The sequence below is a fragment of the Aotus nancymaae genome, unplaced genomic scaffold (genome assembly GCF_030222135.1).
Source record: "Aotus nancymaae isolate 86718 unplaced genomic scaffold, 86718_ANA_hifiasm-v0.15.2.pri h1tg000058l, whole genome shotgun sequence".
Classification (NCBI taxonomy): domain Eukaryota; kingdom Metazoa; phylum Chordata; class Mammalia; order Primates; family Aotidae; genus Aotus; species Aotus nancymaae.
Genome location: NW_026988472.1, coordinates 39913005 through 39940194, shown reverse-complemented (window position 1 = coordinate 39940194; position 27190 = coordinate 39913005). Strand labels below are relative to the sequence as shown.

Here is a 27190-nt window from a genome sequence, read left to right as displayed (position 1 = left end):
ACTCATGGGCTTGGAGATTCTCATGCATGACCAGGTAAGCGAGGAGCAGCAGGGCACTGGAAGGACTCTCATGTGGAAGACAGAAACCTAAGCAAACCAGAAAAAGTGACTTGGGGGAATGGAAACCATTCAAAGCGAAAAAAAGGGTAAATACAAACCAAAACAAGAAGGTCTGCCATTAATAATCTTAGAATAATAACAAATTGCCAGGCACGGTGGCTCATGCCTGTAATCCCTGCACTTTGGGAAGCCAAGGCAGGCAGATTGTTTGAGGCCAAATTCTGAGTCTAGCCTGGGCAACATGGCGAAACCATGTCTCTACAAAAATAAAAATAAAAATTAGCCGGGTGTGGTGGCACGCACTTGTGGTCCCAGCTACTCGGGAGGTTGAGGTAGGAGGATCGCTTGGGCCTGGGAGGTGAAGGCTGCAGTAAGTCATAATTGCACCACTACACTTTAGCCTGGGTGACAGAGAAAGACTCTTTTTTTTTCCTCTCTCTTTCTCTCTCATAAAAAGAAATTATACTGTATTTTTATTATTTTTTTGAGACAGAATCTTGCTCTGTCACCCAGGCTGGAGTGCGCTGACATGATCATGGTTCATAGCAGCCTCAACCTCCTGGACTCATGCGATCCTCCCACCTCAGCCTCCCAAGTACCTGGGATCACAGGCATGCACCACCACGCCTGGCTAAATTTTTTGTTGTTGTTGAGACAGTGCCTTGCTACGTTGCCCAGGCTGGTCTGAAACTCTCGGACTCAAGTGATTTGCCTGTCTTGGCCTCCCAAAGTGCTGGGATTATAGGCATGAGCCACTGCGTCTGGCCAAGAAATTATATTGTAAGCATGAAACAAAAACAGATGCAAATTGGGGAACGAAGATTTAAAACGTGATAGCAAAAGTGGTTCAATTGAGGGAGTAGAACAAAAAGTTGACACAGTGGCTCTCAGGACAGACAGAGAAATGGAAAACAGAGGGGAAAAAAATGATAAAATCTTCTCCAGGAAGTCAACTTTGGAATCCCAGAAACACCGGAAAGAGAGAACAGAAAAAATGTAGGGAAGGAAATGAGTTGAGAAACTTTTCAGGAAAACGTTACAGGACTGAAGAACATAAATTTCCAGATTGGAAAGGCCTACTGAGTATCCAATACAATGAACGAAAACACACCCAGATAGAGATTAAGGTGTAGCAATGAAATGTCAGAAGCTGGGTGCAGAGAAGATCCTAAACACTTTCAAAGAGAAAAATAGCTCATTCTGATTTCGAAGAATCAAAAATCAGAATTAGCTGTGTGTGGTGTCTCACACCTGTAATCCCAGCACTTTAGGAGGCCCAGGAGGGCAGATCACCTGAGGTCAGGAGTTCAAGACCAGTCTGGCCAAAAGGGCGAAACCCTGTCTCTACAAAAAATACAAAAATTAGCTGGGTGTGGTGGTGGACGCCTATAATCCCAGCTACTTGGGAGGCTGAGGCAGGAGAATCGCTTGAACCTGGGAGGTGGAAGGTGCAGTGAGCTGAGATCGCACCACTATACTCCAGCCTGGGTGACAGAGTGAGACTCTTATCTCAAAAAAAAAAAAAAAAGAAAAGAAAAAGAAAAAACCAGAATGGGTTTAGATTTCTGGTATGGTTTGGATGTCCCACCCAAATCTCATGTTGAAATGTAATTCCCAGTCTTGGAGATGGGGCCTAGTGGGAAGTGTCTGGATCATGGGGGTGGGTCCCTCATGAATGGCTTGGGCCATCCCCTTGGTGGTAAGTGAGCTCTCACTCTGAGTTCACAAGATATCTGAGGTCTGGTTGTTTAAAAGTGTGTGGCCCCTCCCCTGCCACTCTCTCTTTTGTTCCTACTGTCGCCATGTCAAATGTCTGCTCCCCCTTTGTCTTCCGCCATGACTGGAAGCTTCCTGAGGCCTCCCTGGAAGCCGAGTAGATGCCAGCATCATGCTTCCTGTACAGCCTACAAAACCTTGGGCCAGTTAAACCTCTTTTCTTTATAAATTACCTAGCCTCAGGTATTTCTTTATGGCAATGCTAGAATAGCCTATTTTTTTTTTTTTTGAGACAGAGTCTTGTTCTGTTACTCAGGCTGGAGTGCAGTGGTGTGATCACAGCTCACTGCAGCCTCAACCTCCCTAAGCTCAAGTGATCCTCCTGCCTCAGACTCCAAAGTAGCTGGGACTACAGGCATGTGCCACCATGCCTGGCTATTTTTTCTATTTTTTTGTAGAGACAGGGTCTCACTATGTTGCCCAGGCTAGTCTCAAATTCCTGGACTCAAGCGATCTTCCTGCCTCAGGTTCCCAGAGTGCTCAGATTATAGGCATGAGCCACTGTGTCTGGCCGGGTTGAGATTTCTCAATAGCAACACTGATACACTGATAGCAGGAAGACAATGAAATAGTACTTTCAAAAATCTGAAAAAAAAAAAAAAAAAAAAAAAAAAAATTGTATTTTCTTTCTTTTTTTTTTTTTTGAGATAGAGTCTTGCTCTGTCGCCCAGGTTAGAGCGCAGTGGCACAATCTCAGCTCACTGCAATCTCTGCCTTCTGGGTTCAAGTAATTCCCCTGCCTCAGCCTTTGGAGTAGCTGGGATTACAGGTGCAGGCCACCACACCTGGCTCACTTTTATATTTTTAGTAGGGACAGTACTTCACCATGTTGACCAGGTTGGTCTTGAACTCCTGATCTCAGGTGATCTGCCCACTTCGGCCTCCCAAAGTGCTGAGATTACAAGCATGAGCCATCACACCTGGCCAAAAACATGTATTTTCAATCTAGAATTCTATACGCAGCCAAACTCTCAAATGGGTCTGGAACATTCGTAGACATTTTTAAAATTGCAAGCTTTCAACAATTTTACCCAGCGTGTGCTGTTTCTCAGGAAACTACTGCATGTCCTCTATCAAAATAAGGGTGAACCAAGAAAGAAGAGTTGAGATACAGAACACAGGAGAGCCATCCCAGGAGACAAGCCAAGGAACTCTCTAGGGAAGATCCCGGGGTAAAAAGCACCTCAGACACGGAGGGCAACTAAGCCAGAAGGGGGACAGGGGGCAGTGTAGTTCAAAAACGAGCAAGTTGAGAGCTGTCACCATCATACCCTCTTCCACTGCACCCGTTTTTTTTTTTTAAACCTACTGAAACTTTCTAGAACGTGCTACATCAAAACAGAAGAATACATTGAGAAAGGAGAGCACACCAGATTCAGGAACCAGGGAATCCAACTAAAGAGACAAACCAGGGAAATTCCCAGGATGACAGATATGCAACAGGCCTAGATCACAGTCAGCCCAGACAGAAGGAGTCTCGTGGCCTCTAAGAAAGGCAGTGGAATTGAGAGATTCACTGATACAGCTGAGCCTGTGGAAATTTGTATTGCGAGGCCACTGGAAGATGTAGAAAGAAAGCAAAGCAAATGAAAAGCTAGGGTAACTTTACCTTACGAGAAAACAAAGAGTAAAAATGGGCATATAATCAGAGTATACTATAATGCTCAGTCGCAAGTCATATTTGCATAAATACAATGAGATAAAGAGTGAATACTGATTGAACTAAACTTTAACCCCTTGGTGGGTGAGGGGGAGTGAAACAGAGGAGTGGCGATTTTAGACAGCCAGATCCTTACTCACATAATAGAAAGTCAATAGGTACCAAATCAAGTCAATGCATGCAAAGACAGAAGTATCCTCACATTATCTGAGAAATATGGAGATATGCATGTACCAGAAGAAAGAGCTAAAAGAGTTGAAAGTGGTTACTTCTAAGTAGAAGGACACTGGGGGGGGGGGCATTTTGTTGTCTTCTAGGATTCTCTGGCTTTTAAATTATGTCTCTGCATTACTTTGATAAAAGAAGGTATTTTAACAGGCAGAAAAGAGTTAATAACATACATGGAACTTCCAAACCCTTTGCTTTTGCCATCACAGAAAGTATGTCCCGCGTGGAGTGGATAGCACTGAAGACATGGCGGTCTTCTGTGTTCTTACGAAGAGGAGGCAGATAGCACCTCAAGGATGTGCTCTGCAGAAGGTGGTTGATATACTGGTCAAGTTCGTCTTGGCTTTCTGTAATTGGACAAGCAAGAAAAAGCCAATGAAACCAAGCTGCAGAAATATGACTGCACAATAGTGACCGTGGGTAGCAAGTGGCACTGAGTAGGCTTAGCAGATGACAACACTTAGATATCGATATTTGCACTCCCACTCATCCCCGAAGAGTAAGAGGAGATTTACAGAGATAATATATACGTGTAGAAATTTATTGTTTGGAGAAACTTCATTCCAGGAAAAAAAAAAAAAAATTCAGGTCAAGATAGTGTTTATATCTCATCCTCCCAAGATAAACTGAATAATATGTAAGACAAACTGAAGGATAGCAGCCGAAATCTGGGCTTTTTAATTTGTCATGAGTGAGCTAAGCCTTATGGAACAACCAGCTCTAATTCCAACTACTACCTAAAAGTGAAAAACAGATCACCCCAAAACCTTATTCAGACTGAGAAATGTTATATACATAGGGTTTCATCACTCATATCCAACCAAACCTAGATCACTCTACCACTCCTTTGAAAATTCAAGCAGTATGTTTTTGTCTTCAGAATGTATTCTGTGCATAGTCCCCATTCCTGGCCAGCCACAGTGGCTTATGCCTGTAATCCCAGCACTTTGAGAGGCTGAGGAAGGCTGATCAGTTGGGCCCAGGAGTTCAGGATAAGCGAGGACAATATAAGGAGACCCCATCTCTATAAAATAGAAAACAATTAGCTGGGTGTGGTGGTGCTTCCCTGTAGGTGTACAGTCTTAGCCAGTTGGGAGGCTGAGGTGGAAGGATCACTTGAGCCCACCCAGGAGGTCGAGGCTGCAATGAGCCATGATCATCCCACTGCATTACAGTCTGGGCAACAGAGTGAGACCCCGTCTCAAAAACAAACAACAACAACAAAAAAAAAAAAAAAAAAGAAGAAGAAGAAAAAAAGGAAAAAGAAAAAAAAGTCCCCATTCCTGAAACACTTTGTCCTTCTAGGTTTAAAAATGCCCCACTTTTAAGGACATCATTTGCATTTTAGGTTTTTAAACTGGCATTTTATTCATTTTAATATATGGAAGATTCGGAAGCCTCTTTTTTGTTTTGTTTTTCCTTGTTTTTAATTATAATTGTCTGTATTTCAGTCTTAGGGAAATTTTATCACAATGCTAAAGTTTAAATAAATTTAGCAAACTGCCCACAAAAGCATTCCAAGCCGTACCTTGATTACAGGTGTCTTCCCGATATCCTCCCAAATCTGAATCACTATCGGGACTAAAAGTCCCTTCGCTGTCATAGTCAAACAACTTCTCATCACAGTCTGGATCCAGGAAAGTCAGATACGTGTAGAACGACGTGGTGAGAAATTCTGAAAGGTTCCCCAATTTTACTCTGCCAAGAAGACACTGTGTTAGGGACATGGGTAGAGTGCGGACAAACTTCCACTATGCATCACTCGGAGATTTCTGCACAACCAGGTGGCGCTTCTGCCAGAATCAATACATATATTACCTGCAGATTGCCCCATATAAGCGGTCAGCCAAGACATTCATTGAAAAATTCAATAACAAGTATGAAGTGAACGTGCACAGCATATTAAAAGCTGAATGAATCACACTAACTTCTTACTCCCAAGCCAACACAAGTAAGAATCTATTTTACTGAACCAACAGTGTGACAAAACATATCGAGCAAACTCCTTTTAAACAGAACCCACCCATGTTTTTGTTTTGTTGTTTTCCCCCAAAACAACAGGACCAGAAGCCACGATTCTCTGGGCACACTTGTTCTATTATTTATGAGTCCCTACCACGAAACACCATCACACAGGGACAGGAATGCTATCATGGAAGAGGCCAGGTTCCCTCTAGAAGGAATGTGATGGGGAAGCTGTCCCCAGACTGGAGCAGAAGCCCTGAGTGGCCCTCTCACTTTAGGCTGGGCAGAGTTCCACTGAAACCTGGAAGCTGGGCTTGGCAGCCTGGGGTCTGAGGTTCTGCAGGTCTAACCCCACATGCTGGGAGCTACTTCCATCCTACAGAAAACAGTCTTAAAAGGTTACACCAGGGGCAGCAGAAAGCAACGGATCCCTCCCTCAGAGTTACCAGCACCAGACTGGGATTTAGTGAACCAACCCAAATGCCCACCAATGATAGACTAGAAAAAGAAACTGTGGCACATAAACACCATGGAATACTATGCAGCCATAACAAATGATGAGTTCGTGTCCTTTGCAGGGACATGGATGAAGCGGAAAACCATCATTCTCAGCAAACTGACACAAGAACAGAAAACCAAATACTGCATGTTCTCACTCATAAGTTGGGAGCTGAACAATGAGAACACATGGTCACAGGGAGGGGAACATCACACACCGCGTCCTGTTGGGGAGTGGGGGTCTAGGGGAGGGATAGCATTAGGAGAAATACCTAATGTAGATGACAGGGGGATGAATGCAGCAAACCACCATGGCACCTGTATACCTATGTAACAAACCTGTACATTCTGCACATGTACCCCAGAACTTGAAGTTAAAAAAAAAAAGTCTGAGAAATGGTTAAAGAGTCAATTGAGGCATATGCAATGCAAGAGTATCAGAGGTGCCGAAGCTTCAGTCTCAAAAGGGCTATCACCAGAACGATGGCCCGAGGGAAAGAAAAGCCTTCCTTTAATTGAGCACCCCCCAAGTGGATCTAGAGGGCATGTAGGGTGAGTTCAGCTTTTAAAAAACTCTCAGAAATAGGCTGGGCATGGTGGTTTATGCTTGTTATCCCAGCAATTTGGGAGGCGGAGGTGGGTGGATCACCTGAGCTCAGGAGTTTGGGACCAGCCTGGCCAACATGGTGAAACCCCGACTCTACTAAAAATTCAAAAATTAGCCAGGTATGGTGGTGGGCACCTGTAATCCCAGCTATGCGGGAGGTCAAGGCAGGAGAATTGCTTCAACCCAGGAGGCGGAGGTTGCAGCGAGCCGAGATCATTCCACTGCACTCCAGCCTGGGTGACAGAGTGAGACTCCGTCTCAAAAGAAAAAAAAAAACCCTCAGAAATAGAGGAAAAGCCAAAGCTGAGATTCAACATTATCAAGATTTTAATTATCTTTGCAATATAATTTGTATTTTATAATATAACGCTGTATTACATAGGTATAACTTCTATATGTAATCTATAAATGATATACTGGATTATAACTATATTAATTTTATAATATAATTTATTAATTCTAAAGCTCTTAATGATCAAGAACTAAGCAGAAGCAGCCTAGGCGTTCCAGTCTCTTCTAAGGCTCTCTGAATCATCTGCCACAGTCTAGAACCAAGGGGGCCCTCCTGACACCATGAAGCCATCATCCAGCTCAGACCAGGGCTTAGAGGCCAGGTTCTGGGCCCTCATCCAGCTCAGAAGAGGGCTTAGAGGCCGGGTTCTGGGTTCATGCAGAGCCGCTGCACCTACTCCTCTTCCACCCCTGGCTCTCTGAGTCTACAGCTCCTTGTCTATGAAATGGGAATGCCCCCAAGTCAAAAAGTGAAGCCTCAATGAGACAACACATTGCATACACTGCCAGTGCTCAGTGAACTGCAGACAGTATCCTTTTTACAATGGTTAGATCTCAACAAAAGAATTTATTTTGCGGCCGGACGTGGTGGCTCACACTCGTAATCTTAGCACTTTGGGAGGCCGAGGGACGTGGATCACTTGAGGTCAGGAGTTTGAGACTAGCCTGGCCAACATGGTGAAACCCCATCTCTACTAAAAATACAAAATCAGCCAGGTGTGGTGGTGCATGCCTGTGATCACAGCTGTTTGGGATGCTGAGGCAGGAGAACTGCTTGAACCTGGGAGGTGGAGGTTGCAGTGCGCTGAGATCACACCACTGCACTCCAGCCTGGGCAATAAGAGTGAAATTCCATCTCAAAAAAAGGGAAAAAAAAGAATTTATTTTGCAAAATGGTTAATGATGGGCCTTTGGTATTCTCTGTCCGTTACGATGCCATGCACCAGGTGGTACCTGAAGTGAATTGAAGGTAAAATGCGCAGAAGCGGATGCAGACTGCTGGTATGGCATTAGTCTTGGAAGCGTACATGGCAAAACACTGGGGACAGTCTCGTGAGAAAGGCCAGGAGAAGCTTGGATCAAGGGTGGCTTCAAGTCTACAGCAAAACCCGCAACAAGCTCTGTGGGCAGAGACCAACCTCAGCAGGCTCTTCAAATCGCTGGAGGCCAGGGTTAGAAATAACGGGGACTTAAGCTTGGGGACATCATATGAAATGAGCCAGTCATAAAATGATAAATAGCGTATGATGCCACTTATTTGAGCTATCCGGAACAGTCAAACTCATGGAGACAGAAGGCTGGTGGTTGCTAGGGGCAGGGAGGAGGGAAATAGAGTTGCTATTAATGGGTCCACGGTTTTACTTGTTGCAAGATGAAGAGTTCTGGAGACTGGCTGCATAACAATGTGAATGTACTTAACACTACTGAACTGCACACTTATGAATCGTTAAGGTAATGTTACAGGTAAATTACCATAATTTTAAAAAATGACAGTGATTTTGCTGTGGTAGTAGTATACCTGGGGTGAGAGAATGCGAGAAGAAAGGGCAACTTCAACAGTTTTAGCAACTGGCATTCCATCAGGGACCAAACAAAAGCCTCCGTGAGCCCTGGAAAGGCTATACTGGGGCTGGGCTACACAGTGAAAGTCTCTTTTTTTTTTTTTTTTTTTAGCCAGAGTCTTGCTCTGTCACCCAGGCTGGAGTGCAGTGGTGTAATCTTGGCTCACTGCAGCCTCCACCTCCTGGGTTCAAGCAATTCTCCTGCCCCAGCCTCTGGAGTAGCTGGGACTACAGGCATGCACCACCATGCCCGGCTAAATTTTGTATTTTTAGTAGAGACAGGGTTTCACCATTTTGGCCAGGCTGGTCTCAAACTCCTGACCTCAGGTGATCCGCCCGCCTTGGCCTCCCAAAGTGCTGAGATTACAGGCATGAGCCACTGTGCCTGGCCCATGATGTCTCTTGGGGCCCTTCTGGTATATCCTAGGGGATGCAGGGAGATGACAGAAGAGACACTACAGAGAAAACCTCTGCCTTGTGACCGTGGGCACAAAAATGGAAGGGGCTTTCCTGGAGGGTAAGCCCTCCACCACTTAAGGTGCTTAAGCAGAAAACCTGGGTGCCGTCTGCCCTACTCCAGGCCTGTAAACCAGAAGGGGGTTCATTCCACAGAGGGTGAGGGAACAGTGACCTATGCAGGCTCATTCAGGTGCTGTGCTCCCAGGGCTCTAAGGAATTTACCAAGTCCTGCAAATGAATCTTTTTTTTTTTTTTTTTTTGAGACGGAGTCTCGCTCTGTTGCCCAGGCTGGAGTGCAGTGGTGCAATCTCCGCTCACTGCAACCTCTGCCTCCCGGGTTCAAGCGAGTCTCCTGCCTCAGCCTCCCAAGTAGCTGCGATTACAGATGTGTGCCACCACGCCTGGCTAATTTTTTGCATTTTTAGTAGAGATGGGGTTTCATTGTGTTAGCCAGGATGGTCTTGATCTCCTGACCTCATGATCCACCCGCCTCAGCCTCCCAAAGTGCTGGGATTATAGGCATGAGCCACTACGCCCAGCCTGCAAATGAATCTTAGGGTGACAGCATACTCAAGTTGGTGCAAGGAATGTTTATCGGGCCCCTGCCAGATCCTAGGCACTGAGTATTTTCTTCCACACCTTTTAACAGAAACATACACAGAATCCCATACATGGCCTTTTGGTGCCTGTAAAGCTTAAAAGATACCAGCTGAGTGCTATTTCAGAGATAAGCCAAGTTTCACACAGGAGACTGGATTAGAGAAGTGTTAACTTCCTGCTTACTCTAAAACTCCATGCTTTTAGGTTCAACAATTAATATGAAAAGCGGGACAAGGGCAGCAGGACTTTAAGAAAGGTCAGCGCTACTCTTATTATTTTTTTTTTAATCACAAATTACCTGGCTCCTCCAAAATACCCATCCTCTAGTTTTCTAATTGTGGAAAGCACAGCAGAATGAATGTCTGAACCATCATTTGCTAAGGAAAAAAAGAAAGGGATGAATTAGTTTAGTCTGGGAAGACTTTTTCCCCCCCTGGTATGCACTGAAACATTTTCATCAACACCATCTAATTAAAATACTTCTGGCCTAGAAGATTCCCGAGATAAGAAACCAAACTGCTAAGAAGCCCCTTCAGTGCTTTGTTGTGGCCATGGGAGCCATTTCAAACATTTGTAAAAGCCCAAACCACCCCTGGGGCAGGAGGGAGCCTGCTGAAATCCCTGGGAGTTACTGAGCATGGTACGGCTGATGGGGAAGGTGAGCGTGGGTCTGCCCGTCATCCTCCAGCAGGTGCACAGGTAGGCCAGTTCGATCCTCAGCATCTCCACGATCATCTCGTTATCGAGGGCCAGGTAGAAGTGATGCTGGTCAGTGAACTGAAAGTCAGAAGAGGCCAGGTCAACGGCCACCCTTCGTTTACCTGAAACAACAGCTGACACTCAGGGCAGCACTAATCCTGGGGTTTTATTGCCAGGCAAGAAACTCAGTGCTGGTTTCAATCCACCAGGTCATTGGGCTGCCCTGCTCAAGATCAGACAAATCGGTCTGCTGCCGGCCCAGGAGCAGTCACTATAGTGTGGAAGGGAAAGGTGCGGTGCTAGATTTATTTTCAGCTCCTCAGATGGGGATTTAAGCATCTTGCCTAACACCACTGTCTCTGAAAGCAAATCAATAACTCCTTAATTCCTATTCTTTCCAGGGCTATGGTTTCGAAGATGCTTTCCAAGTGGGGGCACCATGAGCAGGTGAGAGGTGGACACTCTGTTTACCTGATTGATAGCTTTGGTTAATGTCACCTAAAGACACTGCTGCCAGATGTTGAGAAGAAATCAAATTGTTCTCTTGGCCTTTGGACTAGCGCAGGCTCAGCTCTGGACTGAAATCTGTTACTAAAGGAAATAGCTCGCAAGATTTCAGTGAGGAGCAGGGGCTAGGATGAAAAAGAGCAGCTTGGGGCTAGTGATCCAAGACCCCATGACCACCCCTGTGCCCAGGTGAGTGGGGGCTGTGCCCCGCGTGGCCAAAGAGATCCCACTGTTGGTCTTTGTAGCTGCCCAAATGGGTGAAAAACATTTTCTAGGTACTTCCACAGGACTAGTTTTCTTTGGAACCCAAAGCTCTGCAGATAAGTTCCATAATCAGTATACTCAGTATCCCAGTAAGGGGAGTGGTGCCAGAAAATCAGCCTGGCTGTGTGTTAGCAGAGGGTCTGATGACAGCTTGCATAAGGGTCAGAGATGATTGTGATTAGAGGCGCAAGGACTGTGAGTCAAGTGTCAAGTAACATGTCAACAGCAAATGTCTAAAGCAGTCTGAATTTCACTACTATTTATGACCGGAAGTGATGGCATACCTGACTCAATCAACATTTACTGAGTACCTACTATGGGCAGACTTGTACCAGGCACTGTGTGTCATTTCTCATGTCTCTATTTGAACCTATGCATGCAGAATTCTGCCATATTCATAGGGGAAAAGCTTACCAGACAGCCAAGAGAATGTAAGTAAAAAAAGAAGCTCATTGGCTTGCCGTTGGCCTGCTCTCCTCACCTGGGGTGTAAAAGTAAAGATTTGGTTCCTAATCACATATAGTTTAGAGGTTCCAAGGACGCCAATATGTCGATACGGTCGCCCACTCAAATTCATATTCTTATTCCGTCCTGTTTGAAGAGTAAAAGAGAAATTGGAGTTAGAGGAAATACAGTAACAAGTAATCCAGGCGACTCAGGCTAAGACTGAGCTCGTTTCTAGATTAGACAACCTACTTTGGGGCTTGGTTCTTCTATTGCCATCATCCTTTAAAATGGCACAAAGCTGAATATAAAAACAAATCCTGCCCCCCTTCTTTTCATGAATGTATAGGAACAGTACCCAGTTGGAACTGCATGGAATAAAACTACCAAAAGGATTACAGAACGTTTACTTTTGATTTATTTAGTATTGAGCCATCATAGTAAACAAAGTCAGATTCTAGAAAAAGCAGAGAGAGGCTGGGCGTGGTGGCTCATGCCTGTAATCCCAGCACTTTGGGAGGCCAAGGCGGTTGGATCACAAGGTCAAGAGATTGAGACAGTCCTGGCCAACATGGTGAAACCCCATCTCTACTAAAAATAGTAAAATGAGCCAGGTGTGGTGGTGCACACCTGTAATCCCAGCTACTTGGGAGGCTGAGGCAGGAGAATCGCTTGAACTCAGGAGGCAGGCATTGCAGTAAGCTGAGATCATGCCACTGCACTCTAATCTGGTGACAGAGCGAGACTCCACCTCAAAAATATAAATAAAAGAAAAAGCGTAGAGAACCTCCTCCCATTTTAATGGGTAAATGAGCATTTTCTGATACTAAAGGTAAACATAAGAAGCATCATCAAGACACAAATGACTTTCCCAATTGTGAATTTTCCAAGGCGGCTCCTTACTTTACAACACATCCAGCGAATGCTGCGGCCACCTGTGCCGGTACCCACTGAACGGGTGTGGGAAGAATGTGCTGGTTCGCCCGTTCCTCTTCACACCGAAGCATGGAACCACCCGCTTTAGTGTTTTGTCCAACTCCTTAGAACTTACGTATATCACAGTTTCCCTCAGACCCCAAATCTAGAACCGAGATGCCCCCAAGCCAAAAATGCCCTGGTAATTTCCAAAAACCTACCAAGTTTGGCATATATGTGACTAAGAATCCGGCCTGGCTGGACTTGAATTGGATGAATATCCGCGATACTCTGGACGTTCACCCCGTGTTTCCTCAACAAGTCCTTAATGTGATTGTTTTCTGCCAAAACAGTAACTGTGAACAAGAGCACACAATGAGTGGTAGCTCATGACTCTTGTCTCTTATAGACACACGTTCCTTTCTGCCCTCTTCCGCCTGGTGACATACACATTAGCATGCTCTTCCATGCTATGATGGGCTTTGGAAATGACAGCATTTGTCCTGCTGCTCCTCCCCGTTCTGTCCTTGCCACCCCTCAACACCCCCGAGGCCTATTTATCAAGTGCCCTCAATGTGCAAGACAGTCTGATAAGAGACTTCTAGAAACTATCCTCAGTAAGTCCCAAGCCAAGTCACCCAGTCTCATGTAATGTCCTGCCTCCCTCTGGGTCTGCATCTGTTCTAAACCTGCCTGATGTCCCTTTTTGTGCAGGGTTAGGAGTGGAAACAGCTCTGCTTGGAGGATGCCAGAAGTCTGTGCCCCTGATCCCAAAGGATGGGGAAAAGAAGAGTAAGATGGGGTGCCTGCTGGCAGGGGAAGCTCTGATTGAGGGGGCGAGAAGGAAGAGACATCCCTCTAGAGAAAGCAAAGTGGGCCTGTGAGTGGGGATGCTGGTGGTAGTGTAACAGCCTGGCCCATTCAGAACCCCTGCACAGGGCCCCACTGGTGGGGAAAAATCACCCCAGGGCTGGCCTGGGCCCCATCTCTGGTGGGAGAGGCTGGGTACCTGGCTCTCCAGCAGACAGGGAGCTCATAGTGCCTGGGACCTGGGGGCCCATGGAGGAGGGAGGCTGTCATTGGGGACCCCCCCAGGATCAGCTAAGGCTGCACCTGCTGTACTAGTATTGCTAGCCTTTCTCAGAAGGGACAGTGCTTTGTCAAAGGGAAAGACTCCAGGGACGGGACTGGAAAAGGGGAGCATAGCCTCAGGGAGAGAGGTTGGTGCCATGTTCAGCTGCGGTGGGGGCTGGAGAGGCTCAGGATGGTGCAGGATTGGCTACCAGTAAGTACAATCACTGTACCCACGGGCTGGCAGGGTGGAATGTACAATACATATACATGCAGTTGAGAGCTGAGTGCCACCTCCTTCTATTTACATAGCACTTGATGCCTTTTCAAGTATTTTCATAGCCATTATCTCATCTGACCTTCACAACAAGGCCCAAGGGAAGCCTTGCATATGCAACTGGCCAGTGACAGCTGCATGTGGACCAAAACCTCATCTCCCAGGCCCTCAGCAAATGGGAGCATCAGCCATGTAGGGCTGGCTGGGTGGCTTCCCTGAACACCTGTCTCTTCTAAAGCTTCCAATGACATGTGAGACTCCACACTGATCAAAACCCCAGCAGCCACTCTCTGTAGGAGTAACTCCTTTAGAGCAGTGGTTTTGGGGGAGGCCTGGGAGCCTCATGATCTGTGCAGCTGGATGTGGCTAAGGTTCTAAAACTGCACTTCCCCTACTCTATGCCTGACCTTCTGGGAATTTCTACGCTCTTCTGTTACACTACACTAAATGCTGGTGAACACCCATCAAAGTGCCCCAGTCTGCAGTTAGAAAAACGGTCTTGTCGATTCAAGGGATTAATTAGCAGGCCGTGCTCTGGCTTAGCGCAGGGACAATGGAGTCCAGCTGGATCAGTCCACCTGGAAGTCAGGAACGGGTTCACACCTGCAGCTGTCAGCTGTGGCTCCTTGAGGGAGGTGAACTTCTAAGCCTTGTGTATAAGGTGGAGATGATGATCGTCCTCACAAACTTTACCGAATCAGAATGTTGTGACAGGTGTGTCTCATGGCTCTACTGACTGGTTGATATCAGCTCATCTCACCACAGCATGAGCCCCTGAAGCAAAATGAACCAGTGGCCACAGAGAAATGCTTGTCATTTTGTTCAATCACTGTTTTCAACGTATGGGTGTGTATGTGCCAATCAACATAGAAATTGCAAGAATGATATGAGCCTTGTCATTAAGAAAGGTACAGTCTCATTTAGGGGCAATAAGGTATACGCACAACGGGCTATGACATTAGAACTCCAGCCAATGGAGATCAAACACAGCAGTAAGGACAGTCCCAAATGCATAAGGGATAAATTTGTGTGTGTTCTTTGTTCTTTGTACTCTCGTGGCAACATGGCTAGTGAGTACTCTTCCTGCAGTCCAGGAAGTAAAAAAATTGTGTTGCTGAAAGATCCTTTGTCTCAGTGCTAATTTTTCTTGGTGGCACCAAGTATCTACTTCCAACATCTATTTCCAACAGATGGTGTGCTCTATGGGGCACACAGAATGTTACGGACTGCCAGGAGGTCCTCCCTAAGAGGGAAGGTAGGAAGAGGAACAGCTGCATCCAGGTGCACACCATACGCCAGGCACTACACCAAGCACTTTCCCCACTGCAATCTCAGTCCATCTTAGGAAGCCCCAGCGAGGGAGCTCAAGTCTTGATGACCCTGAGGCACAGAAGGGTGAAATCACTTGCTAGGCGGATGGCAGCAGTAGCCCTGGCTGGTGTCCCACCTCTCCAGGAGAAGGGTTGGCTGGAGAGGAGGGGGAGGAAAGGTGGATACAGACGAAAGGTGGAAAGACGTCAGGACTCCAAGGGAGGAATGAATGACCCTCAGTTGGCTTCTGTATTTTCACCAGGCTTAGGCTCTATTTTTCAAAGAATAACGATCATGAAAAATGATGCACAACAAATCACTTGTGCCCAACTTGCAATCAAGGTTTATATTCAAGAAAACAATTGCTTTGTAGAAAGTCATTTTGTGGTTGGGAAGAATTCTGTTGCCTTTGGGAGCCACTGAGTTATACAAGGCATCTCACAGAACTGCTACATGCTAAAGCATAGGCACGTACACACTTCTAAAAAATGAAATAAGAAACTAGGAAACACTATGAATTAAAATAACATTGGTTTTACAAAGTTAAACATAAATAGTAAACACACTCACAAACCTTGTATCACAACATCAGGTTTGACTGAAGTGGAAAATCTTCTATTTAAGGGATCGATTTCACCAGTGGCAAGGAATCCCTATGAAAAAAGGAACATTAACACTATGAAATATTGATCAAGTAAAATTTCATCTTAAACCGAAGTGTGAAAATGAAATATTTTGAGGCTCAACATATTCAAAACTTTTTTTATATTTTTCGAGTCAATTGCTTATTTTCTGTGAAACAGAGTAACATTGTTCAAATCGCTACTGACAAACGTATTGCATTTTTGCACCTAGCTCTCTAGGGCTCGTTGAATATGCCACCATCTTGTATGAGCAAAAAGAATGATAACCAATACTATCTGAGCTCTCAGTAATGTGCCAGGCATCGTGCTGAGTCACTGTATGTGGACTGTCACATTTATGCCTCCTGACAGGTAGGCACTACTGTTGGGGCTCAGAAAACACCCCCAAAACAAAGGCCTCAGCAGCAGCCTCAGAAGCAAAAGCTTTCCTCTGACCTTCTCCTGCCTCCCTCGCTCAGTCCATTCTCCCGGAGGCACCATGGAAACTAGAATCCCTCTTCCCAAAGGCGAGGCATAGAAACCAGAATCCCTTTTTCCCAAAGCCAGCCAAAGAAACCTAAAAATATTCTCTGTAGAAACTAGCCATAAAAAATTCCCTGACCTACCTTGTTTGGCTGTAGGTCATAAGGGCCCCATACCCAGCAGGAAGGAGGGCTGCACAGAGAGGTCAAGAAGAATCTAGACAGAAAGGCCTCCCTGGGTTTCCCCACTCAGTTCATTGGTATTCAATTGGGCCCTTTTTGGGTAATCACATTTATACACAGCTGTCCATACTTTGTTGAAACTATGTGTAAAAACGGACAATTTCCCCTAGATCTTGGGGTCTTCATTCGGAAGGCTCCCCTGTATACATGTTAAGTACATCTGCATGCACTTTCTTCTTATAAATCAATCTGCCTCATGTCAGTGATTTTTCATCAAACCTTTAGGGGAACGCCTTGGCCCCTACACTACCACCATCACCACTGTACAGGTGGGAAAACCAAGGTAACGACTCAAGGGAAGTGGCAGAGTGGGAACTTGGCCCCACCACCCCCACTCGCTTGCAAAGTATTCTCTTCGAATATGGACCTCCTTGCACTTTCTACAAATGATCTGAGCCCCGAGAGAGAGGATCAAGGTGTTCTGGGAGTTCTGAGGAAAAATGGGCCTAGTACTGGGCCCAGAGAAAGCCTTTATATCGGAGAGCAGAAGGCAGGAGAGGGGAGTTACTGGTTTCCCATCTCACTGATACAGAAATCAGAGCTGGAAGGTATCGCAGAGATGATCAAGTCCAATCTTATCACTTTACAGATGAGGAAACCGAGGCCCAGAGAGGTTAGAAACTTGCCCAGAGTCAGAGAACTACTGAGAGACAGGGCTGGCTTTCAAAGGAGATATATGCGTTTTCCCTACTAATAAACACAGGAGTGGAAGACACAGCCCCTACTCCAAGGACATGACCAGGACTCTGGGGAGTCTAGAGGTACCCATGAAACAAGTGCTCCAGCTCGGCTGCTAGAGTTCCAGAGGGCTGCTTCCACAGTGGTATCTTTCATCCTGGGCTTCGACACTCTGGGAACCCGGTGGCATGCTGACCCACCACCCTTTCGGCGTTTTCTAGAGCCCGGCAGCCCCTTGACCCTTCCCTGGGCTCCTTCCCCTCCCCACTTCTCGCACTCAGCTGAGCGGGACCCTCTCAGGAAGGACATCTGATAAGGTAACTCACACTGAGGACTGGGGGATTCATTCTGAGGCAACTCCAGAGTATTTGCATATTAAAACAAAAGCCTGGGGACAAGTCAATGCGGAGCAAAGAGGTGTCCAGAGGCAGCTGTCTGCAGAAGGAAGACTGCTGTGGGTTGTCTGAGGAGATAGCGGACACAAAATCCACCAGAGAAAATCTGGCCCGCCGCCTCTTTCTGTAGAGAGATCTGTGGTTCTTGCACTTCCTGCACCTAGGACTGGGGCAGGGGCAGCTGGGGCCAATCTAGTCATTTCCCAAATCTTGTATCTTCTACGATCAGATGTGCTAATAATCCTGGCCAAGAAGCTTCCAGCTCCTCTGACCATCATGTGAAACAGGTTCCAGCCACAGAGGAGGAATGCCGGCAGGGGCAATGGGGAGAGCTGCGCCTGCCTGGACCTGAGCTGGTTTCATGGAAATATGGACACACAAGGCCAGGAGTCGAACCCCGGAGCCAACATGGTCCAGTTGACCTTAAATGCATGAAGATGCAAAAGACATCTCCTGGCAGAGAGTCCCTGTGCCCTTCCGGGGTTCCCTGCACCTCCAATCACATGGTTTCCAGTCTGTGAGGCCACCAAGTCCCCTACCTCTGCCAACAGTGAGCTAAGGATGTACAAGGATTGGCCCCACAGATGAGGCACCTTCCCCATAGGAACTCGGTCCACCGTGTGAGGGTTCTTGTACTCTTCATCTACCTGGAAAGAGAAACAAATCCAAAGTCAGAAACTCAGAGGATAAAATGTCCATGATACCTGACCCTGGGGAGTGCGCTGAGGATTTACAGAATAGTATTCATCCTCTAGGCCAATTCCATGCAGGCGCTAGGATACTGGGGCGCAAGCTCCTTCCTCAGGGCTGCAAGGCTATATATAAAGCAGTGGAGGTGAAGTCAAATCACGGCCTGGTTCTGGACAAGTGCCCTTCCTACAGGCAAACGCAAGGCCATGAGCACCGGATGTCTGGCCTGCCTTCTTTGTGGCATGGCTCTGGCCATGAGAACGCTCACAGCTTATGCTTACATTTGGCTGTATTATAGGTGAAATGATGGAAAACATCAGCCTCCAGCTGTGGCGGTGCATCGCTGGAAGCCATCCCTAGGGGTTTATAAACTGTGTGCCTAACGCAAGAGAACTGCCAGAAGGTGGCACTATTTACTGTGGAAAAACACTTGCACTACTAGCCTGCAACTGCTCCTTCAGGGCCTCAAAAAGCTCAATCCACCGGGGGCTTCTGTCTCAGCAAAATCAACTTTAGTGCTTTCTGGAGGACAGAGCTGGCTGCGCATTGTAAGCTAGTCCACAACTTTCTCTCTTCTAAACTCCATGCTGCGCTTTGCCATTTTAGCCATCACATCATTGGTTGCGGGTAATGTCAGTGACTGCTTTTTTCCTCCAGAAAACATAAGTCAATCAAAGGAAATAAGAAACATCTTTCTCCCAAGGGGTCCATCACACCACAGGGGAGTCATTTTCTGCTTGTGGATTAATCAGTGATGTTATTAATATTTTAGTAAAATTGCAGCAAACCACCTTGCCATGTATGTACCTATGCAACAATCCTGCATGATCTGCACATGTACCCCAGAACCTAAAGTACAATTAAAAAAAAAAAAGATGGGTTTAAAAACTAAAATTAATAAACTAAAAACTTTTTTTAAAAAAAGAAAAACTTAAGTGCATGAACTGAACAGAATTAAATGTCATTAGTAATCAAATAATCCAATAGGATAATAGTGTGGAAGATTCTCCAAAATGTCATAATCTTTGGGTAGTAGAATTAGAGATAATGTTTTCTTCTTTCTACAGAATCCTAGATGTTTTGTAGTGTACATAATTACTTGTATGATAATCAGGTAGTATGTGAAAACTATTTGAAATATAAGTCGTGTTAAGAAAGACTGCTAGGTTGGCACAGTGGCTCACGCCTATAATCCCAGCACTTTGGGAAGCCGAGGTGGGCAGATCACCTGAGGCTAGGAGTTTAAGACCAGCCTGGCTAACATGGCGAAATCCTGTCTCGAAAAAAATACAAAAATCAGTTGGGCATGGTGGCAAATGCCTGTAGTTCCAGCTACTCGGGAGGCTGAGGCAGGAGAATCGCTTGAACCCAGGAGACGGAGGTTGCAGTGAGCCAAGATTGCGCCACTGCACTCTAGCCTGGGTGACAGAGGGAGACTGTCTCAAAAACAAAAACAAATAACTGCAAAGATCTAGAATGAGAAATACTCAATGCAAAGAGCAGAGAGCAGACAAGGTGTACAGGTCACAAGACAGCCTGGCTTTGCACTCTTCCTACCCATAAGCCAGCTCCTGCCCCACATGGAGGCGTCCCTCTCTGCCTCTCTGCACACTGGTCCTTCCGAACTGCCCACAGGTCCTCAAAGGTGCCATGCCTTTGCTGCCGCCTCTGCTGTGGCTGCCCTCCATCTCACAGGCCAGCTCCTCTGGCCCCCGCTAACCTGCAAGCTCATGGGGACAGAGCTGGCGCTGTAGCCACCCTTGTGCCCCAGTAGCTAGTCTGGTGCCTGCCACGGAGCAGGTGCTCAATCCATGTTTGCAGGCAGTTTCACTGGTCTCCAGTTGTCCACGGAGGGCCTCATGCAGGGCGTTGCCCTGTGCAAGCACGTCCAGCTGAGGAAATGAGTGGGGCTGACATCCAAGCTGCAAGCCACCCTGGCCCGGGGCTGCTGCCACTCTGATGAGCCCCTTTATCTAATTTCCACACAGGTGCCACATGGGCCTGTGGTGGCCCTGTGTGCAGAAATCCTACCCGGCAGTCTCTCCATGTTATTGATGTTACTGAGGAAGCTTCCCAGCTGTCATCTGGAAGCAGCCAACGCAAAATGCAATCGGTGTCAAAGAGTGTGCAAAATAGGTGCCTGGCACACCTGCATAAACACACTAAGGACATCGTAAAGACAAGCAGAAACCCAAAGGTCAGTGTGGAGTTTAGAAGATAGAAAGTCGTAGAGTAATGTTTTACAATGTGTAGTCAGCACCGCTCAGCAGAAAGAAAGGAAAGGGTAGCTCATAACATCTAGCATTTACCACAGTCAGTAAAACGTGCCCTCTAGTTTGCATGGCTATTCTCTACCATAGAATCAGTAAAATACCCCTGAAGGCATTTATTTTCCCTTGCTCTGCTTCCAGGTTCCAAATGACCTCTCATTACCAATTCTGTTTTGCCAAATGCCCCAGTACTGGGAAAGGAGCAACCTAAAGGGGGATATGAACATGCAGCTGCTAGAAGGTCACCCAGCCTCCACTGCCAGCCCCGCCCCAACCCACACACTGCAGCACGTGTACTAAAAAGAATGCACTCATTTGCAGGGAATCTAGGCTGAGGACACTTACAGGGAACAGCCCCAGCAGGCTCCCTGGACCGATTTGCAGAGTGAGGGAAGACAGTTCCTGTCCAAAGTCTGGCCCTTAACCCTGGAACAAAATCAGTCCTGAGAGAGCTCGGATGATGTGGGCTGTCAGTTCATGATGGGATGAGGGGCCATCAACATCCTGGAGCTCAGGGCTAAGGGTCCAGGCTGGTGGGACTTGGTGGGCCCACCTGGAGCAAGTGGCCACCTCAAGTGGCCCAGTGAACCAGATGGGCTAATATATATGCAAAAAACTGAATATTTCCGGCGATAGCACATTCTACTCACGGAAACTCAACTCTTTCCTTTGATTTTCTATTTGGTTTAACTGGTTCAATGATCTAACACATAATACTTCCTTTTAGATGAAAATAACACCCTAAGTGATACATGGTGGTACCTTTTTTGCTTTAAGGATCAAGTATCAGACTCCTGGAAAAGTAAAGAAGTCCACTATACCACTGCTTTCAGAAGCCTAGTGAGAGCATCCACTGTGGATACTTCCATTACCCAGAAATGTACCACCCATTAGGAGGCAGCATGGGGTGGCAGCAAGGCCTGAACCTGGCTTCTGGCCCCAGGGCGGAGCCCAGTGATATGTGAGCTCTGACAGGTTCCACAGCCTCACTGAGCTGAGGCAGACACTTTAAGAGGCCCTGCCAGTTCTATGGCCATGTGCGTGTGGGCCTGATTTAACCACAGAACACCTAAACCCAAGTCGCTGTATGCCAGGCTTCTGCTGGCTTACGACCTCCTCTAGGCCCTGGTGATTTGGGGGAAGACACAGCCCTCTGAAGGCCTTTTCATCCCACAAACACAATAATCAAGCTTTGAGGCACCAGGAGCATCCGAGGGACAGCCTGGAACCAAGAATTCTTCTCTTTTAACCATGAGATATTGACAGAGAAACCTTCCTGCCAAGATAATAGGTCCATCCTGACCCAATTTAGAAAACTTGAAAGAATAAAACTATGTTTGGGCATTTTCTTGGAACTGGACTGTTTTTCTCTCCCAGATGTAGAATAGCTTCTAACTGATTACTCAAACTTTACCTTGCAAACTGCTTGAATCAAAGGAAGAGATTCTCAATACCCCTGTACATCTGGCTTCCTCGTCTGTGGAAGTGTGTAAAAACATGGTGCACAACAGAGGTTTATGTTCTTTAGAGAGCCTGTGTCAGGGTTGCGGGAGGGACAGGTATCCTTTGAAGGTCTTCAACTGCTGCCTCCCCATGATACCCATGGTCAAGCATGTTCCACATATTTTTCCAAAGCCATATTTCCTTGGGATAGACAGGAACACTACCTAGGGTTTTTTTTTTTTTTTCCCCAAAGCCATGATTCCTTGAGATAGACAGATACACTACCTAGGGTTTTCTGTTTTTTTTTTTTTTTTGAGATGGAGTCTTGCTCTGTAGCCCAGGCTGGAGTGCAGTGGCATGATCTCAGCTCACTGTGCAACCTCTACCTTCCGGGATCAAGCGATTCTCTTGCCTCAGCCTCCTCAGTAGCTGGGACTACAGGCATGTTCCACCATGTCTGGTTAATTTTTTTTTTTTTTAAGTAGAGATGGGAGATGGAGTTTCACCATGTTGGCCAGGCTGGTCTCAAACTGCTGACCTCAAGTAATCCACCCGCCTTAGTCTCCCAAAGTGTTGGGATTACAGGCATGAGCCACCACGCCCAGCCCACCTAAGGCTTTTGAAACCACGTTTGGAGAAAAGGTGTTCATTAGATCAAAAAGGGGGATAAAGAATACCAACAGACAAAGCAACGAGTCACTTAGTTCTAGATAAGCGGTGCAAAGGGCCCCCTGCCACCGGGTTACCTTGTTAGGCGGGACAGCGTAGAGTTCTGGCACCAGGCGGATCCCATTCTTGCCTCTGATGAGTATTCCCTCTAGGGCCTCTCGGTACTCTTGGACCTGGAAAACAGCCCCATCATCCATGGAAGGAAGGGGGTCTGGTCATGAATGCTCTAACAGCGGTGCAACATAGACAAAAAACTCTCATGGAAACAGATTAGAGTTCGGATACAGGGCACAAATACCCTCAGCTCCAGGAGTGCAGGAGGCACACTTACAGTGTTAGGAGGACCTAAACACGATCAGCTGTTCTTCCCAGGATTGTGTCCAAGCTCAGCACCACCTGTCACGCTTCCAGAAAAGGGACAGAGCACCCATCATGCAGTAGCTGTTTCTTCCTCAAAATTCCTCCAGTAGTCACATCTACACCGTGTATCAGATGTCTTTCCCATGCTGTCTTTAACTCATCATGTAATTATTTCACTCTTAACCCATCACATATTTAAAATTTTGTCTTAGCGACCGGATTATAAACTTGTGGGGGAAGCAGTATCTTAAGCAGTGTATCCCATTTCTACCTCTTGGGAAGTTTTCCACTTAAGAGGCATTCATTACTATTCAGCCATAACAAAAGAATAACATTCTGTCATTTGCAGTAACATGGGTGGAACTGGAGGTCATTGTGTTAATTTCACTTAACATTGTGTTAATTTCACTTATTTCACTAAGCCAGGCACAGAAAGATGCCGCATGTTCTCACTCATGTGTGGGAGCTAAAAAAGTTGACCCCATATTAAAAATGTCATTGGGCAACAAGTGGGAGAGATAGCACATGTGTAGTAGGATAGATTACATGAGGCTTAAACAAGATGCTAAGCATAGTCATTTTCCTCCCCTGAGTGTTCTTTCCCCCCATCATTGCTAAGCCTGTTCACAATGGAAATTCTAAGTCAATTCTTTTGAGATCTTTCAATTCTGGGATAAAATGACAGATAATCTAAGATAGTCACTGAAGCCTAAGAGAAAGCATCAACAGTGGGGGAATATTAACATTTCCAGCTGACTGCTGGTTCTGAAGCCCCCAGCATTCCTGAGCAGAACTTTCAAGAGCTAAAATGGATCTCTGATTGATCATCCCCACTCCCACCAAACGTGATCAAAACCAGTTGAAAAAAATGGCAAAGCATCTATGATGTCGGTCATTCATGTAAGTTGCACAAGGACAGGTTGGTTCTGCTCAACGAAGTAGGCTCAGGGCTCAGCACAGAGCATGGTACCAAGCAGAAGCTAAAGAGATAGGTCTTGAACAAATGAGTGTTGCTTATGTTTACTGTGCATGTACAATGCACTAGGCACAGGGATTATACCCGTGAACTGGAGAGAGATGGCCTCTACTAGGGTCCTTTGACAGGTAAGTGGGAGATACAATATAGTGTGACCCATGTGTTACAGTTGTTATGGGGCACAGGGGCACCTGCCCCAGCTGTAAAGGTCAGAGAAGGCTTTCCAAAAGAAGACACACTCACATTGAACCAAGGGAAGGGGGAGGGACAACTGAGGAAGAAAAGAATGTCCTAGGCCTTTGAGAAGACAGGAGGGCACATGGCCTGTTTAAAGGACTGAAAGGATTTCAGTGTGCTTGGATCACAGAACTCTAGAAAAGAAAGAAGCACTAAGAAATGAGGCTAAAGGGGTGAAAACAGGGATCAGATCATACGGAACTCCACAAAACGCATGAAGTGCTTGCACTTCATCCCAAAAGCAACCAGAAAGCCATTCATAGAAAGGCAGTAGCATAACCTAATTTGTCTTTTAATAAGATCACTCTGGCATGGGTTAGAAGAATGGAAACAGCAGGGAGCCAGGCCAGAGGTTGAGATTCAAGTTAGGAGGCTGTTACACAAAGTAAGATGTTATCTAAGAGCTCCCCAAACAGGGCTAAAGACAGCAAAACCACTGGCTGATCTGGAAAGAACAACGGCAACAACCAAAACTGTCTATGATGGACCGTTCTGGCTGGACCCCAGTGAACCACGTCTCCTAGGACTCATGCTCTTGTCTAGTCCCCTCCCGCTTGAATATGGGATGGCCCTTGAACCAACAGGATGTGATGAAAGTGACATTTTGTCACTTCCGGGCCTAACACTTAAGGAAGCTTGGCAGCTTCTGCTTTTGTGTTCTGGGGAGAAAACAACCAACATGTAAAACTAATGGTCCAGGGACTACAATATTGTGAGAAGCCCAAGCTAGCCACGTGGAGGAGAACCATGGCCCCAGCCAACAGCACAGCTGAGCTCCCAGCGTCGGCTGCTAGCCAGCATCAACTGGCCATGTGAGTGAGGCTATCTTGGAAATAGATTCTCTACTTCCATGGAACCATCCCAGCTGACAGCAGGTAAAGTAGAGACAATCTGTCCCTGCTGGGCTCTGCCCAAATCGCAGAATCATGAGCAAATACATAAAATACCTGTTGTTTTAATTCACTCAGTTATGGGAAAGTTTGCTAAGTGGGAACAGATAAACCGAAACAGTGACCTAAATTCTGGTATTACCCTATGTTCTAATAATAATCGTACAACAGTGGAATGAAAATAATTATCAACATAACACCCAGCATTGTCTCACCTGAACAGCATCACCATTGAAGACTCCATCTATTATAAAATATGTCCAGAACACAGGCCACTCACATTCAATGTTTTCAAAGAGCTTGAGTTCAGCAGGGTCATAATGCAGTCGATTAGGGTCCTAGAATCAAATAAGTCAAACTTTTTAAAGGTGAAATCAGAGTACATACGTAACACCCTGTGCCTCACAGGGTTTCCCATGCTTGTCTGATTTTTACAGCTTTGAGGCTGGCATGAGTAGAATTTTACTATAATGAGGAGATGCTGTTTTTGGCAGTTTTCCATGGTAACATTTCAGAAAGTAAGTCAGAAACATACACAAGACTCCTTGGTAGTTTATTATACTAAAGCTTCCTATATCTCTAACAAAGAAATAGCAATATGTCTACCACCAAGTTTGGCAGATGATCTGATTTATATCATTATATTAGTCACTGTGGCAAAGAAACCCAAGGAGGAGACCACAGTTGGTCTTTAAGAAAAATTTGTGAGCCACAGAATCGGTTGTTTTTGTCTACAAGCTGGTTTTATTTATTTTTAAAATTTTAAAGAAATTTTTATTTTTTTGAGACAGGGTCTCACTCTGTCACCCAAGCTCGAGTGCAATGGTGTGATCTCTGCTCATTGCAGCCCTGACTTCCTGGGCTCAAGTGATCCTCCCACCTCAGCCTCCCGAGTTGCTGGGACCACAGGTACATGCCATCACTCCTGGCTAATTTTGTTTATTTTTTGGTAGAGACAAGGTCTCACTATGTTGCCCAGACTGGTCTCAAACTCCTGGGCTCAAGCGATCCTCCCTCCTCAGCCTCCCCAGGCGCTGGGATTACAGGCCACTGCACCCGGCCTACAAGCTGGTTTTAAATGACCAGCACACTGTCCTTACTGAAGACACTATTCTATTGCCTGGCTCCAGGCTTACTGACTCCAAAATTAACATTTCCCTTTCCAGTATTCCAACATATAATCAATAGAGGGAGAACAACACAGTGGCAACTTAGAGATGAAACAGTTAAGGAAGCATAAGAAACAATTTTAAATACAACCTCTCTTGGAGTTTTATAACCATCTCGAAGGAAGCGACAGCATCCATAACGCCCCTAATAAGAGAAAGTACATTTGATGAGCTCAGAGGAATTTCATTGTCTTTTTAATTTAAGTCAGCCCTGCACCCTCTTTCCCATGAATCTTTTAGTAATGAATTTTAGACCTAGTGTTCTTTGCTGTCAGTATAGTTATTAATATATTTAAGTAATAAGCAAAATCAATTCCAGTTTCATCAGTACTTGGAAGGGAATGCCAAAACTTTCCATTGGAGTATCAGGGCTGCAAGAGTAATTACCAAGAGTTCAGTGAATGACCATGCCTTCATTCTGATTTACCGTATTATACAGAGACCTAAAAGGACCCTCACTATTTAGAAAAGCCACCAAGGCAGATACTTGGATTGGTTTGCTCCTACTTGCAAAATTGGAAAGCTAAAAGGACATTCCCCAGACTCCCGGAAGTTAGGCTTCGGCTGCAGAGGAGGCTCTGCAGGTCAGATGCACCCCCACAAGGGTTAGCAGAAGGTTGGGGGTGGGGTTCCTGCACTTAGGACTGTCGCTGCTGGTTTTGGGCTGCAGGCTCCAGGGTTCTGCCCCAGCTTCCTGGATGTTAAGAAAGGAGGGCAGGGGCAGCACTCTCTTAATTTGACCCCCTAATCCATAGATTGCAGCTTTGGGTGTCCATTCTCCAGTCTGTAAGTGTGCGGAGGCTGCTACAGCAGATGTGGTCTTGCGAGGGTCATGGAGGCAACCACGCCCCCAGCCCTAGCGGCTAGCACT

At 46.1% G+C, this 27190-nt stretch overlaps 1 protein-coding gene across 10 annotated transcripts in view; it reads right to left on the bottom strand.

Moving 5' to 3' along the window:
- Positions 1 to 27190, bottom strand: part of PHKA2 (phosphorylase kinase regulatory subunit alpha 2) — a 95113-nt gene that overhangs the window by 22005 nt on the left and 45918 nt on the right. For all 10 annotated transcript variants that reach the window (XM_064364483.1, XM_064364481.1, XM_064364480.1 and 7 more), the window contains exons 9-19: positions 26411 to 26464; positions 25366 to 25488; positions 22765 to 22860; positions 18155 to 18262; positions 15769 to 15847; positions 12757 to 12891; positions 11658 to 11767; positions 10339 to 10483; positions 10005 to 10083; positions 5253 to 5422; positions 3898 to 4071 (exon numbers count right to left, since the gene is read on the bottom strand). In XM_064364483.1, the coding sequence (XP_064220553.1) occupies positions 3898 to 4071; positions 5253 to 5422; positions 10005 to 10083; positions 10339 to 10483; positions 11658 to 11767; positions 12757 to 12891; positions 15769 to 15847; positions 18155 to 18262; positions 22765 to 22860; positions 25366 to 25488; positions 26411 to 26464 (1273 nt within the window). The remainder of the gene's footprint in view (positions 1 to 3897; positions 4072 to 5252; positions 5423 to 10004; positions 10084 to 10338; positions 10484 to 11657; positions 11768 to 12756; positions 12892 to 15768; positions 15848 to 18154; positions 18263 to 22764; positions 22861 to 25365; positions 25489 to 26410; positions 26465 to 27190) is intronic.